This window comes from Camelus ferus, chromosome 19 (genome assembly GCF_009834535.1).
Source record: "Camelus ferus isolate YT-003-E chromosome 19, BCGSAC_Cfer_1.0, whole genome shotgun sequence".
Lineage (NCBI taxonomy): Eukaryota > Metazoa > Chordata > Mammalia > Artiodactyla > Camelidae > Camelus > Camelus ferus.
Window position 1 is genome coordinate 11,876,620 of NC_045714.1, and position 15,309 is coordinate 11,891,928.

A 15,309-nucleotide genomic window follows, 5' to 3' on the forward strand; every position below is an offset into this window, starting at 1 on the left:
AAATAATTTAGCCCTTTGCCTACCAGTTACTTTATCTGGTATCAAAAAGGCCGGCCAACCTTGTGATTCATTTATTCCTGTCCCTGTGATGAAACACACGCTTCCTGATACCTTCATCTTGGGGACTGAAGCACTAACTGAGGGCCATGACTTCAACCAGCAGGACAACAGCCCTGAGGTACAGGGCTCGAGGGGCCCGCGGGGCTCAGGAGCTGTTTCTGGCCAGCGCCCCAGCGCCTCGCTGTGTCCCCTGTGCTGAGAGCCAGATAAAACCTATGGGTCAAGGGTCCCGGGGCAGGAAGTCCAGAAGCTGAGAACAAAGATGTTTTCTTGGGCTCCTCCTTCTCTGCACTGTTGAGTGACCCTGGTAGATTATCCTTAGCTTAAGGACCAAGGTGAGAACCGGTCCTGGTGCAGAAACTCAACAGTGCTTCAAGATTTCCTGTCCAAATGCATTACTCCATTCTCCCAAAACAGTGAACACTCAAGCAGCTAACTCTGCAACGGTGTTTCAGTCGGCCAAGTGCTTCCGAGTTTCAAAGACAGAAAAACACAGCACTTGCAACAATTCTTCACTCCTAAACACTTAACGAATAAATCACCACAAACACTACAGGGCTGCTGCCATCACGCCAGAGGCCTCAGTCCAGAAGCTTCGATTTTCAGCACAGCTGGGCCATCAACTCAGTAAGCAAGTCGCTGAAGAGCTCTGCCTTGCTTCCTGTGAGAAATGCTTCCAGAATAGGAGGGTTAATTTATAATATAATGTGAAAAGCATTTTTTTTTTTGGAAAAGCATTTTGTGCTTTGTAAATTCCAACATTAACAGTCCCTCTCTATAGGTTTTAAGTGCACAATAAAAAGTGGACACCGCAGTTTTGTTTCTTCCCTGCAAATCTATGCTTTTAGTAATTAGTCCCACTGAGCCTGTGGGCGCAGCAGCATCCCTGAGACCCCGCCGCGTACACCGCGGGGTGAGCCAGCAGACAGGTGCCCGCACCGGCTCCGCATGGCTTCTACAATTCAAAGACGGCCCGAGAGAGCCTCGATTACAGAGCCTAGTTCTGTCTTGAAAAAGAGAACTTTCTATTTTGAGACATTTTCAAAATGTCTCCTGTATCCCTTTGGTCACTAGATATGATATCTGCTCCCCGCTTTAAAAAACCCCAATTTCTATGGTCGTAACTCTGCAGCTGTGCAGACACTCCCTATAAAGAGAAAGTCTGATGGACACCAAAAACCAACAGCACGAGTGAGCCACACTTCAGTTTATTGGCATCGTCAACCTATGAGCGAGACAGGACGCTCCCCATGAGGTGAGATTGTTCTCCCTCTGCCGTCACACGTGCCCACACAGCTTCCCCTCAGAAGGGCAGCATTTCAAGCTGAAGTTGGGGTCTAGGAGGAAAAGAGAAAATGCAGGTTGTCAGTCTGTCATGCTTTCTTAAAGATCCAGTATGCATGGGGGAAGTAACTTCCTTATATTGGAAGGTACAATATGACCGTGGTTCAGTTTACTCGGGTGGTGATAAACCTTGTCTCTCAGCTGTAAAAAGTGCTGGTTCCCGTGCTCGGCCTCAGTCCAAGAGGCACTTCCCTGCTAAGGAAGTCAAACGTTCTCCTGGCAATGCAAGAAACACTCTTCCTTTAAAAGATGCTAAGGCCCCTGTGCTGAGGTGGCAGGGCCACATCCACTGCAGGACATATAGAGAACGGTCATTGTTCTGTTTACATTCCTGGCCCCAAGGATATCACAAGCGCAACGGAGTTCGCTGCAGAAACTGGCTCGGCCATGCTGCAGACAGAGGCCGACTAATTTTTCTCAGCTAGCTCATTGTTAAAAGAAAACAACTGGACCTAAAACCAGGTCTCATTCCTTAGAATTAGGAGATTAGACAGAGCCCCAAGAACAAGGGGTAAATTCAAAACACTGCATCTTCAGACCTGTAATAAAATATTTACTAATTCAAAATGAAAATGAGAAGTGCCTAGGGGAGATGGTTCCAATAAGTAAGATTGCTCATCACCACAAGCTGCCAAACGATTAATATTTATCACATTTCCTTGCTACTGGAGGTCTGAGGCTCTTGTAAAGCAAAACAAGAAAATTAAATCTGAAAAACATATCTGGTAATTGGCCTCTCTTATCTTTGAAATAATAGTGTCAAGAAAGTGGTTTAGAGATCAAATCACTTGAGTAGTTTGGAGACAAAAGTCTCAAACTTATTAACTGTACAAAACTGTCTTTTATTGCACAGAATGTAACTCGGCATTGCCAACACCTTTTGAGACGTAAAATGAACCAAACTCTGAAACCACAGTACATTTAGCAAAGCATTGTTCACTGCGGGGTCTTGCAGACTTTAGTGCCTGATAGAATAGCGGGACCCTGGCCATACTTGTAGCCCTTATGCTCAGGAAGCAGTGATTTGTGAGAACATTAGCAGATGTGGGGGAAATAAAAACTCAAAGAACTGTAATTTTTCATGCTCCTGAACTGTTATGTAACTCCAACAGCAATTATTAAAGTGGGGAGTCTATCCTCTGAATTACTTGATTTTGTGCAAACGAAACAGGTTTAATTAAAATAAGATGGCCCTCTACATAAGCATTGCTAAATGAACTGACAATCAATGTGCCAATTACTTCTGCTTGTCAGGGCCCCAAAATGACATCCTTTGATTACACCACAGGACTTCTATGAGCTGTATGCCTTAGATGATTGCCCCACTAACTTCTAAACGTACTGATTGATCAGAAATGGACAGACCTCAAAACTAAAATCACTCTGATTTTAATAAGTGCTCCGAAAACTTAAAATGTAACTCTTTCTCTAAATCAGTCAGCAACTTACAGATTATTTATTCCTTTTTCACTTTCACAATTTTTACGTTGCTGCCAGAAGCCTTCTCAGCGTTTGCTCTGAATTCTGTCTTCAGGGCATCTCTCACTGCTTTTGCACAGATCTGGGAGTATCGGATGTAGCTGGGACAAAAGAAGAGGCAATATAAAGCTAATTATCAATGATCCAGCCAGACTGGCCATGTCACTGTGTTTTTGTTTTTCTTCCTATGCTTTTAATTTTGGTTTGAATGTACTATGATTATAGACCTGAACTTAAAAATGACCTAATGCCAAAAGGCATCTATACAAAGAAAAAGACCAGAAAAAAATGTATCAAAGTCTTAATTCGGGTTAGAATGGGTGATTTTTGGTTTTTCTTCTTTGTACTGTTTTCTCTCTTTAATATGTACTGATTTAAAATAAAAAAGGCATAGAAGCAAAAAACCAAAACACAACTCACAGCGCAGGAAATATTCCTAAATATTAACAGAGGCTATAACGTTAAGTGACTTTTTTCCCACTTCACTACTTAAAATTTATTATTATTCTCACAAGGTTTTCATGAGAACACTGGATTCCGTTTCCTAAGCCTGCTGTTGAGAACGCTTCTCAGTCAAGGTTTCTAAGCTCAACTGAGAAGCCCTTAGAGAACATCGTCAACTCTAGAAAATATCTAACAGTCTGCTTCCTGTTTGGTAGATGGACTCCTATCAACATCTTATTTTCCAAAAAATGTCAGCTCACTTTTTACACTTTTTGAAAACAGGAAGGAGGGGGAGGGTGCCGACTATATGCTCATGTTTCAGACTTGTTTTTTTGAGCCAGAGGTAGGAGTTCCAATTCCTGCTTGCACTCTTACTAACTGGTGACCTTCAGGCTGTTCAATCTTTTCGGCTAATTTATTCACCTGTAAAAAGCAATAGAATAAGACAGAGAGATAATAATATTTGCTCCACTGGTACTTGGGGGGAGGAAAGACAAAGTGTGGAAAGCAAGGATCACCACCCTTGTCTTGTAGGAGGTGCTTAATAAATGGTACCTGTGACTGGGATCATCATCCTTCCACTGCTACAGAACCTCGCTTGACCTGGGAAGTCAGAAAACTCCTGGGTTGCCCGGTCATATAGCCACAGAAAGTCACCACTAGGAGGTGCTACTCAATCTGGCTAAGTAGCAAGGTGTGTGACCTGGAGCCAGGTGAACTCACGTAGGTCCACAGGTGCACAGGTAAAGAAATCAGGAGACACCTGGATGCACGGTTTCTCCATCTCACTAGAAGCCATGTCCTCAAATGGGCTCCGTATCTGAGCTCTCCAAGCGCTAGCACTCACCCTTGTGGAGTGCCCTTTACAGTTTACTCGTTTAACCCATAAAGTAACCTGACAGCAAGATGAGTTAATTAAAAAAAAAAAAAAAGCGTGTACATCTTGACGCTGGAAAGAGAGGTCAGTTATGGCGAGTGGTTAGAGAGACCTCTCTTCACTCCGAGTTCCCACGTTTCAGGTGCCAATGTAACTTCTCCAACGTGAGGTGATCCGGCTCTCGAGGACACCGGCCCTGCCCGGGAGGGCCGCTGACCTGGAGCAGGCACGGCGCTGTCGAAGCCGGTCATGGCAGCGCGCAGGTGCTCGGCCGCGCGCGCAGGGCAGGTGCGCGCAGGTGCACGGTCGGCGCCTGCACCTGGAGGCCGGGACCCGGGGACGCCGGACCCCCGGCCGCAGGCCGCCATCTTGGGCCGCGCTCGCCCGCCCACCCCCCACCCCGCCGCGCTCCGTGACCTCCGACCCCGGCCGCGCCGGGCCCGCCCGCGCCCCACTACCCGCCCCTCCCGAGGCCCGGACCTACCTGAGTCCAGCCTGTCGCCAGTAGGCCACCATGATGTCGCGAGGGTGGGCGCGCTGGGTCAAGTCGCGAGGACCGGTCAACGTCGGCTCAGCGCACGGCCCAACTGCCGGAAGGTCAGGCCCAGGGAGCGGAAGGGGCGGGGCTCCGCGCCTGCCAGTCCCATCGCCTCTGGCCCCGCCCCCTCCCGGGCGGCCTGGCTGCCCCGCCGCTGACGCCCCCGCGCCGGGAGCCAATAGGGGCGCGAGGCCCGGACCTCAGGTGCCAATCCCCGGGCGGGCTGCCGGCCGCGCCTGCCTATTGGCTCCGCGGGCCACGCGTTTGTGCCCCGCGGGCTTCCGTAGCGCCCGGTCGGCGGCCCGGCGGGAGACGCACAGGAGAGAACCCGGGGGTAGCACGAAACATGGCGCCGCGGCCGGTGTTCCCCGGCCGACCGGCCCCGGGGTCACGGCGGCCAGGCGGCCGGGCTGCGGCCCGCATGGAGCACCAACCCCAGTTACAGTGAACAAGTGACCCTCGGCGGGTCCCCGGTGTGACAGCCCGGGACGGGGCGCAGGAGACCGTCGGGGAGACAACCCTCGACTCGGGGCGTCCAGCTTGGACGGAGCCGATCTCGCCGTGCGACGCCCGCTTGTAGCCTGTGGCAATTAAGCGCATTATTACTAGGAGAAAGTTTTTTTTCTTCTAGGAAAAACATTACTTTTGCTCTTTACAGTTATTGAAAACAAATTATAATCAGGAAAAACATCGTAGTTAAAAGGAAGTTTTTATTAACAATAAAATTTTTTCTTAATTCATATAAGATCCATCTTTAATAAAATAGGAAAATATGTTCCATAGTCCGAGTCTAATTCTAATCCATGAGCACTTTGTTCCAGGTCAGTCATCGCAAATGCTTTCTATGTTACTTGTACTTAAACAGGTATAAGCCACAAACTACCAGCTACTTAACTAAAAGAAGAAACTGCTGGAAAATAAAAATTTATAGAATTTTATCATTGGATCAGAGTAAAAAAAAATAAACAGGATAAAATTTTGTTTAGAAATCCTTTTATCGTTAGGGTGTTACCCCCTTTCAGAACAAGTATAATTTTCAGAAATTATACAAGGCAACTTATCAAATATCAGTATTTAGCAATGTTTTGCTTAGCTGAAATTTTATTTTAATTGTAAAAACCATCTCTGGTTACAAAAAAATAATCATAAACCTTATTGGCTTTAATCTGCTTTTATAAATGTCTTAAGAAGTTGTAAGCTAAACAATATTTTAAGTAGAAAACCAGTATTGTAAAAATAGTTTGGAATACTATTTTTGTGGTTTATATACATATTTTAACTGGTTTCTTCTACAGGAATCCGGACACTAGAAGTTTATCACATTAAGCATTGTAAAATAAAGGCAAGGGCTGACCACCTTCTAACAAAAATACTCTGCAACAATTCCAAGTATCAAAGATATTCTTATTTAGTGGTTGATAATTTATTGCCTGCTACAAAATACAAAACAAAATACATTTACTGGGTTGTTTTTCAGATTGCAGCTGCCCTCTGGCATCTAAAGCAAGGATTTCCCATAAATAAAAGCTGCAGTTAGCTTAGGTCAATGCTTTTTTCTCCCTATTATTTTTTCTTCTCCACCGTCCCACCCCCGGCAACGACACAGTATTATTAAAAACATTAAGTACCTGGGATTTATGCTTCAGATCAAGATATCATTTGAGTAGTTTCAAATGATGTACAGCTCTTCACGTAAAAAAAGCTGTTTCATGGTCACAATTACTTCAAAAGTAATTATGTTCAAATAACCTGACATATCATGCTTTAGCAATTACAGAACCATGATTTTGACACATGGCAATTTATAAGTTAGGCAAATGTGAAATGCTAAAAGATGTGAACAGCTGTTCTTCTGTTTAGAGTGCTGCAAAATTCCAGTAATGACTTTATTTTTTTAGTTAACAACCAGCCCACGACACAGCATACTAAGTCACAAAGTACAAAGCCAAGGAAGGTAATACCTTTACTAAGTTACAAGACTTTGGCAAGTCAATACAGTACTCTTTAACACAATCAAGTGATATTTTTGTTGGAGTCATTTCTACTTTTGTGATAATTTTTACTCCAAGAATGTTGAGTACCAAATTAAAACACTTAATTTTTAATGGTAGTTTATAGCAGAGCAAATTACTTATATGTCTTCTGAAAATTAAACAATTTCTCCTTTTAAGTGAGTTCCCTCATGAAAGTTCTTGAAGTTTACTGCATCAGAGCAATTGTGTGTATGTAAGAGGTGGCTCTGCTTTGTTCTGGGGTTGGTCCAAAGCCAGGTAGACTTCCAAAATGTGAAAAGCTTAAAGATTCTACCTGAAGGAGATTTAATAAGCCAATACCAATTTTCAAGTACTTTTCAAAAATTGTTAAATTTTCACATAAACCCTGGAATCCTCAAAATTAGAGACAGTCATTTCAAACAAAACTAATTTCAGATGATCCGTTTTATTTAGAAACCCTGCACCTCTTTGTTTTGATCAAGTCACATAGCCTTTCTTCAGCTTATTAAAAAAAAAATCTACCTAAAATATGGTTGTATTTTTTAAATAACAAATAAATACACTGCCAGCTTCCAGGGACCTGGGGAGCCGGGCGCTGTGCATCAACCTTCATGATCATTTCTCCACAAGTGCCGCCGCAGCCATTGGTGTCCTTATGCTCCCTCTCGCTGAAGCTGTCAATTCTTCAATTTCAGCATTTAGTTTATGTATTACCCATTCCATTGCTTCTCGGCCCTTAAAAAAATCCGGTACATTTATTGTTACCAAGTGAGAGCAAAGGCACATATCAAATAAATGGCATATCAGGAAGTAACAAGGAGCATCACAAACCTCACCATAACTAAACCTCACTAGGAAGGATGGTTTTTATCTTTGCTTTTTCTTCTTTAATGTTATTTACCAAATATCAAATGCCTTGAGCAACAGGCTTGGTCTATACACACTGATTTTGTATGCAAAAGATGTTCTCAAAAGAGTCTACAATTAAATGACAGTGATATTTTACTATGATTAGTGATCCCCCTTTGGGCTGGTGAGGTCAAACTCCTTTCTTCTTTTTATGTCCATATTTTAAACCAAAACCCTGTACAAGGCTCTGAAAGATCTGGCCCCTGACTTCCTCTTCAACCACTCCCTCCTGCCACTCTATGCAGTTCCCTGAGGAACAGAAAGAGGAACATTCCCTGCTTCCTGTCTCAGGGCCTTTGCACATGCACTGTCTCTTCCTAGCATACCCCTCACAGCTTACCCATCCCTCATTCAGAACTTGCTAGAAACATCACTTACTGAACACCCATTAAACACTCATACCTTTCTGTACTTTTCCTTTCCTAATGACGTGTTGTATGATTAATGTCGCCTTCCTCTTAGCTCCACGAGGGCAGGGACCACGTTTGTTTTGCTCCCCGCTGTATCCCCAGTCTAGCCTAGCACTCTGCCTGGCACAGAGAAGGCATCTATGAATATCTTTTGACTGCTAAATGATTATATTAAACATGTGTTACAAAACAGTGCATTAGGCATCTTTCTCTAAACTTTATTTTAAATCATGCATTCTCAGTGGGGCAAAAATTAGTTGAGGGGGCGGATGGAGAAAAATCTCACTCTTTTAACGTATAAAACACAGGCATATATATCTACATATCTATACCCACAGATACAACCTGTGGTATTAATTCCATGGGGTGGGAGATGATAATGGAAAAAAAAAAAAAAGGCTCAGAATCGATGTGTCCAACAGTGACACACAGCTACACACCATCAGCATGCCCCATGAGCTGGGCCCTGGGCCTCGGGCCTTCCATGTGGGATCGCATTCACTCTTTATGCCCAACCAAGTGAGGTGGGTCATCGGTCCCCACAGACAGGAAACGGAGGCAGAGAAAGACCACTTCAAGCCCAGGGTGAAAGGCTGGTCAGAGTTACAGTGTGCGCATGACTCCAGGCGCGCCAGATCCCAGAGCCTTGTCAGTAACCGCCCCCCACCCCAGTGGCTGAGACTCAGCTCACAAGGACAGCTCTGGCAGGGAACAAAACCCAGGAGTAAGAGCAGGCGGGGAGCAGCCTCACTTACTTTATTCGCATTTGAAGATATTGTACTTGCCATCAGTCCTTCAAGGTAACTCCCGAGACTGACCCCTTTCACGGTGATTATGGCTTCTTGCGTCAAAACAGTTCTGGAACAAAACACATTCACACAGTTTCAGGATGACCTAACTTTCATTTTTTAAAGAAATATTTGATAGAAAAATTAAAACACACTGTAAAATAACTTTGCTAAAACATTTTCTACTCACTTTTCTGGGTCTTGAGGATGTGGTTTGTATATAAGTCTCTCATCTACTGAAACCATATTTGTAAACGAAATCTACAGAATCAAAAAAAAGCCACATCATTTTGGAAACCAAGATTGAACACATGTCCAAAATTAATTCACAAACCAAAATCTTGCCAGCTAAATACACAAAGCAGCAGCAGACAGCCCACTTTCGTGCTGCTGTGCAAACAGAGCTTTTCACTATGTGTTACTTCCTTTCATTAAAAAAACAATAAATTTGACAAAAGTATTATAATGGTAACAACACGCACACGAGTCCAAATTCATTTCATCAAGGGCCGCCCCCTAGAAGCGATCAGCAGGCTCACCAGGGCGGTGAGGCTGAGCTGCGAACAGGCGGAGACAACAGGGCATGTAAGCTCTGATTTTCTAAACCAAAGTCGAGAAGCACAAATTCATTTGTATGTCAACTACAAAACAGACGAAAAAATTAAGCAAAATAGTTTAAAAATAAAACAAAAGGGAGCTCACACTTACATTAGTAGATTTCAGTTCCATTGTTTTCTCTACAGGATCCACCACAGAATGCTCCTGCACGTACGTTTTGGTTCTTGCTGCGCCAATAAGCTAGGTCAAACACTCAGAGTTAGTAATCAGAGGAAGCAGGCTTTCTCAACAAGGGTATCAATATTTTATTTGAAGGTAAAAATGTGTTAATATCTTGAATCAAAAATCTGTTTCATAAAATACACGCAGAATCAGCAAAGGTCAGAAAGGAGGCCCACTGAAGGGGAAAAGGAATTCACACACACACCATGGAGATGAGACTGCCAAACACTAAAGCTCTCCTCAGGGGCAACGAGCACCCAGCCCACTGAGAACGCATGGGGAGCCAGGCAGGATGCTGAGACCACCCGGACGTGACGGTGGAGCAGCGAGCCCGGAACGTGGAAAGCATAACATTCGGGGGAAACGTGGCATCGAGAGAAAGGAGCGCTTCAGAGTATCTGTCAGTGTTTCCTAGAGCAGCCCAAGGCAGAGGATGTGTGGCTCCATTCTCCACACAGAAAACCAGCCCTCTCACGGGGGAGGGCAACACAGCAACCCTGCAGTGCCCCCACGCTCGGGTCCCAAGTCTGGCCCAGTCGTGCTCACAGCTGTGTCCCCACCACCGAGGGCGGTGGTTCGGACAAAGGAAGCAGTCAGTGCATTTCTGCTAAAAAATGCGTCCTTTAGTTTTCTGAGTGGGCCCACCTTCTAGAAAGAGAACCTCTACGGAAAACGGGGTCCACTTATCGTAGCAGGATTCTCTCACATTGTGATAAACTGGCATCTCAGGTTTTTGCTGGTGAAACTGGCTCACTAAAGCCTGCTCATTTGTGACAGCACAGAACTCTGTGTTTAAATGTGTAGGGAGAAGGCCCAGATCTTGGAGCAAATGGGGTGACAGCAAAGCCCGAGAGTCTGCTCCTCACTTGCTGTGCCCCTCCCTCCTCCATCAACCACAGCAAGCGCCAGCCAACCATCATGGCGACTCCGGCGCTGCCACGTCCACCGCTGGCCTCAAGCTGCTGGCAAGGCAGGAAAAGCAGAACCGAACTCTGAGATTACAGAGCATTAGCTGGCTTCCTTCAGAAGGTTTTATCAGGTACCTTCAAGAAGACTGTAATAATATTTCCAATTCATTATACACTCATAACTCAAGTTTATTATAATACAATTTGAACTGATGCAAAAATGACATTCAGAATCAGCTCCCACAACCTACTTGAAATTATAATGTGGTTTAGAAAACTTCTCTACAGCAGTCACATTCCTCCAGGAATAAAGACACACTTACAGACTTCACGATGGAAGGCAGTCCCCACTCTGTGCTGAGAAGTCTGTGGCTGTGCAGCTTTCCAGAGGGATCTATATGTCTGTCCAATACATCAACTCCAACCACGTTCGGGTTCATAGGGTTTGGGTACTTCTGCATTGCAGCTGTTGTGACAGTTTCCCATGGGTGGCTGCCAAAAAGAATCAAAAATCAAACATTTAAAAATATGAATATAAATTCAGCCATTTTCATAAGCCATCATTTTTTATAATTGAAGTTTAATTAATTTGCCTAGGGAAATCATTTTCTGAAATACTGACTGAAAGACGATTTGGGGGGGCTCAGACTGCATCTTGGGTATGTACAGGCCTCAGTATTTTTTTCAGCACACAGGCTCTATGGTACAACTGATGCCTAAAAGTTTAAAGTAACCTACAGAGCGTTTCAATACAGTTTAAGTAATCTTTTCTATTCATGTGTCCACTCTCACATGTAAATTTTGTTTCTAAAAATCAGATTCATAAAAATGTATTTAAAAATTATGTTCTACAGAAACAGACAGCAAAAAATGTTATTACACCATTTATTCTTTTATCTGACCCTTCTGTGAAGCTATAAAAAATTAGTAAGAGTCAACGAACTTAGAGGCAATGTAAATTCTTACAGGGATTACAAGACCCAAAGCATTACTGTTTCAAATACCATACTATTAAAAATGTATTTTTCTCTATTAAGGTTACTTTCCTCAAAGGAGTGATTTCTGAGTTGTTTTGAAAAGGTCACTCAATACAACAACATGTTTTTTAAGGTGTTGCTAATGTGCTATTTTCTAATATTCTCTCTTAATAAGCATTTGCTTATCATTTAGGATTGAAATGGTAACAATATCACGGAACTTGCAGCATCTTTATATTCTTGAAAAAGCACATGTACTTGGGTGATTCAAAATGTGATGTACATTTGTTCTCTTCACAACTTACCTGAATAAAATGCTTGTACAGAAGATACCCTACTCAAAAGAGCCCCTTATTAGCCACAATGAGCATTAAAAGTGACTTAGGCCACCTGCAGTCCGATTCCACATGTCTTCACTGAGAGGAAAAAGACGAGATCTGGAGATGATGTTTCGAACTAGTTACCGATAAACCACACAGCATTACTTTTAATTTCGATAAAAGCAAAACAGGTACACAGTACTCTATTTCAACTTTTCAGAGAACTAAGCCTGACAATGCTTTTTGTGGAAGGAAGGAAAATCTCAACCCCGTTCATTTCTCAAAACCCTGGATAACCAGTGATTTTATCTTTAATGTTTTCATTTTTGCTATAACATTATATATAAGTGAACCTCATTCTGTTTTTAACCTCAAGTCTTATTCATCAATCAGTGCAGGTATATAAGCAGAACTATTTCATAAATCTAGCAAGCCCCCGCACACAGAAGTGACACAGGCCAAGCACTCTGACTGTTACCAAGGTAACTATCTAAAATGAAAATCAGACGAGCCCTCCCCTGAATCCATCTAGTCATATACCACGGTTGGCTGGCTTCCTCGCACTTCTCTCTTCCCCCCACCTCCTCTAAAAAAATTAATAATTGTATGGCTTCAGGGTGGTTATGCATGATTTGTAATTTACTCCTCTCCTCTCTGAGCCAACCTGAAGACACTGATGTTGACTTAGCTTGGACTGAGACTGCTTTATGAAACATAACTAGCTCAAAAGTTACAAAGGCTGCATATTATGATTAACAGTCTTCCAGCAACTCATTTTAACTGAATTAATGTAATTATGTGAAAAGACTTCACACTGGAAGACAGTCAAAGATGGCTCCAAAGGGCAGTCAGTAGAACCTAGTGATGGCTTAGAGAGCTGTCCAGTTTTTTTAACCTATAAAACCAGGTGGGGAACACTGTTAACTCCATGAGGCAGCAATAATGTCTTGATTTATTTGCCAAAGTGTAACCAATCTAAGGAACAGTTAGTTCCTGGCCCAGAGCAAGCTTTCATATTTTTTGAAGGCATCAATGAATGATTTCAGCTGGATACCAACTACATGCTAGGCCTCAGAAGGACGTGTTGGAAAATGAAAGGTGGGTAAGACACAGAATGATGACTTAGATGTTGTTGTTAGTAACATCCTTGAGATGGGAAACACAGGGCAACTGGAGCCTGAGGGACATGTGAGTGGAGATACCTGCTAAAGCCTGAAAATAAGGATTTGAAGTTCAAGAGAGGCTGGAGCCCAAGGTACAGATTTGGGTGCCATGTATGTGCATGTATCAGCTGGGACCTTGATCAAAAAGCCCAGATTATCTGGGGAGAATCAGGACCAGAGCTCCTTCTCCCAGGACAGACACAGCATTTACGTGAATATGTCTATCTGCTGGGAGGAGAGTCCCGGAGTCCCGGTCATCAAATTTCAGAGAGGTCTGTGACGAAAAGAGAGAAAGAAAGATTAGGAACCTCTGATGAAATGCAAGATAAGAAGGCCAACAGTATTTCACTGAACATTCACACTGAAGGGAAAGGAGAGAGGGAAATATTACAGAAAAGGGTAGAACTGGGGGTGGGGAGTAGGGAACAAGCCAAAGAGAAGAGTGTTACAGTTCTAAGGAGATACAGCTTGTTAAAGCATTTAAACCCAGAAGAGCATTGCAAAGAAACCACCCATGGTCCCAAGGGCTGAAATGGAGTAGTGAAGAATGTGACCAGGTTAAAGAACACCAGAAAGACTACAAATTTAGGGTCTTTTCCCCCCAGAAAGGCTGTAAAACATTAGACAGAAAAGAAGTCTTCCCTCTGATTCTAACTTCCTATACTTTCCAGGATCCAGTGGACTCTGGGATGTGTCTGATTCACGGAATATGTATAAGGTTACAACCTCTTTTAAAAATTGCCTTCAGAAACATTGTTCAAAACAATTCAAATGGTTGGACTAAAATATATTTCAAAGCTATAAAAATTAAGATGGTGTGGCAACAAGATCAAGTTCAGTGGAACAGGGAATAGGGCAGATGGCTCAGAAATGGATTCAAATACAAACCACAGCAGTGTTCAGGGCACGGGTGACACTTCAAATCAATGAGAGAAAAAGGTCAGTCAATAAAGAGTGATGAGATAATCGATCAACTATCTGTTTAGGCAAAAATGATATAGTGGGTTAAATGTGTGGTTCTTTTGTACAATGAATCACGGACCCAGAAGGGAATCTAATTATCAGCGTTCAATAGATTTAAGGCCTATTTTCGTTACTAAATATTTCTCGCTAACCCAGAGATGTTAATGAACGTGACCTCAAAGACATATTACACCACCAGGCCCTGATTACACCATTACCTTCCATGTCTCAGACGAAAATGGGTAACCCAAGGTCACACAGCTTGTTGAAGCCAGAAGTGGAACTTGGACTTCAATTCCAAGGCCATAAATTGCAATTCCTCAGGTCAAGGAAGTGCCAGAAAAGTTTCGCCTCCCCGTCTCCTGAGCTCACGCTAAATCCACATTCCGAGGTAAGGAACTCCACCCAAAGATGGTGGGGAGACTAGACTCGACAGCCCACGCCTTGCTCGGGGGTTCCTCGGCTCCACAACCCACACGGTGCTGCAAGGCCTGACACGGCAAAGAGGGGCCCTCCCACCCCGAGTGCAGTGAAGGACCTCGTGCTCGGCGACGCCCCCAGCGCCCGAGGGGGCGTCGCCGGGAGGATGACCGCCAGGCCCCTCCTGGCCGGGCGGGGACTGGGCCTGGAGGTCAGGTGCCTTCTCCCCTGGGGGCCCACTCCTGGGGCGTCCCCGGGGTCGTGACCTTGAGCCCCGCCGCCAGGGCCCCAGGAGCTCGGGCCCGGCTTCCCCTGCTAGGCCCGAGCCTGGAAGGTTCCTGAGGGGCGCCTTCTTCGGCCTCGCCGCGACTCCAGGCCCGAGCTCCCTCCCACCCCGTTGCTGCCCCGTGCCCCTCGCCGACCCGCCCCCGCCCCAGACTTACTCAAAGACGTGCTCCGAAGTCCAGATCTTCATGGTGCCGGCGGCCTGCGAGGTGTCCGGGCGGCGCTAGGGCACAATGAGGCGAAGAGGCCACTCTTGCCCCCGCCCCGCTCCCCAGCCACCCCGCCGGCCGCCCAGTGCGCACGCGCCGTCGGGCCCGACGCGAGGGACGTCCCGACGCGCTGCCCCACGCCCTATCCCGGCCCGGGCTTTGCCCCAGCCTTGCGCGCGGCGCAACGGAGCCCCGCCCCTTAGCGCCCGGCGCACCGCGCCGGCGCAGTTCCGAGGGCAGCGATCCGGGCCGCTCGCGCGGCCGCTGTGCTGCGCAGGCGCGGCACCCGGCCTGCGGTCCGCCCCCTCGCGGGCGTCGGCCGGAGCGCGGACCTCTGGGCAGAGTTGGGCCAGGTCCAGCCGGTTCCTGGGCTCGCTGGGCGCCTCGCCTTGTCTCCTCGCTCCCGGCCGGCTCACCCTCGCCTCGAGTTACGAGGCCTGT

General features: G+C 45.3%; 2 protein-coding genes across 4 annotated transcripts; both read right to left on the minus strand.

Annotated features, from left to right (window-relative positions):
* Positions 1-1,252: 1,252 nt before the first annotated feature.
* On the minus strand, positions 1,253-4,846 carry ATP5F1E (ATP synthase F1 subunit epsilon). Its single transcript, XM_032461460.1, has 3 exons — positions 4,689-4,846; positions 2,854-2,984; positions 1,253-1,397 (listed from the first exon to the last, which is right to left on the minus strand). Exons 1-2 carry the CDS (start codon positions 4,718-4,720, stop codon positions 2,861-2,863), a joined length of 156 nt encoding a protein of 51 aa, XP_032317351.1. The 5' UTR covers positions 4,721-4,846; the 3' UTR covers positions 1,253-1,397; positions 2,854-2,860.
* Positions 4,847-5,434: 588 nt separating this feature from the next.
* On the minus strand, positions 5,435-14,975 carry PRELID3B (PRELI domain containing 3B). Of its 3 annotated transcripts, none has more exons than XR_004313015.1 (7): positions 14,818-14,975; positions 10,855-11,023; positions 9,552-9,641; positions 9,034-9,104; positions 8,811-8,913; positions 8,048-8,175; positions 5,435-7,471 (listed from the first exon to the last, which is right to left on the minus strand). XR_004313015.1 is itself a non-coding variant. In XM_032461459.1 (7 exons), exons 3-7 carry the CDS (start codon positions 10,990-10,992, stop codon positions 7,352-7,354), a joined length of 522 nt encoding a protein of 173 aa, XP_032317350.1. In that variant the 5' UTR covers positions 10,993-11,023; positions 11,814-11,924; positions 14,818-14,949; the 3' UTR covers positions 5,436-7,351. The 3 variants fall into 3 exon arrangements, 2 of the variants coding, with proteins under 2 accessions (XP_032317349.1, XP_032317350.1); XM_032461459.1 differs by lacking the exon at positions 8,048-8,175 and adding an exon at positions 11,814-11,924 and having other exon boundaries at positions 5,436-7,471; positions 14,818-14,949; XM_032461458.1 differs by lacking the exon at positions 8,048-8,175.
* Positions 14,976-15,309: the final 334 nt, after the last annotated feature.

Excerpts from the sequence above, each read along its gene's own strand:
- PRELID3B (XM_032461458.1), bottom strand. The coding sequence starts at position 14,849 with ATGAAGATCTGGACTTCGGAGCACGTCTTTGA. Across the intron at positions 9,642-10,854 it reads TGCCTTCCATCGTGAAGTCT|CTTATTGGCGCAGCAAGAAC; the intron begins GTAAGTGTGTCT and ends TGTTTGACCTAG. Across the intron at positions 7,472-8,810 it reads TATCTTCAAATGCGAATAAA|GGCCGAGAAGCAATGGAATG; the intron begins GTAAGTGAGGCT and ends GATTTTTTTAAG.
- ATP5F1E (XM_032461460.1), bottom strand. The coding sequence starts at position 4,720 with ATGGTGGCCTACTGGCGACAGGCTGGACTCAG. Across the intron at positions 2,985-4,688 it reads TGGCGACAGGCTGGACTCAG|CTACATCCGATACTCCCAGA; the intron begins GTAGGTCCGGGC and ends CTTTTGTCCCAG.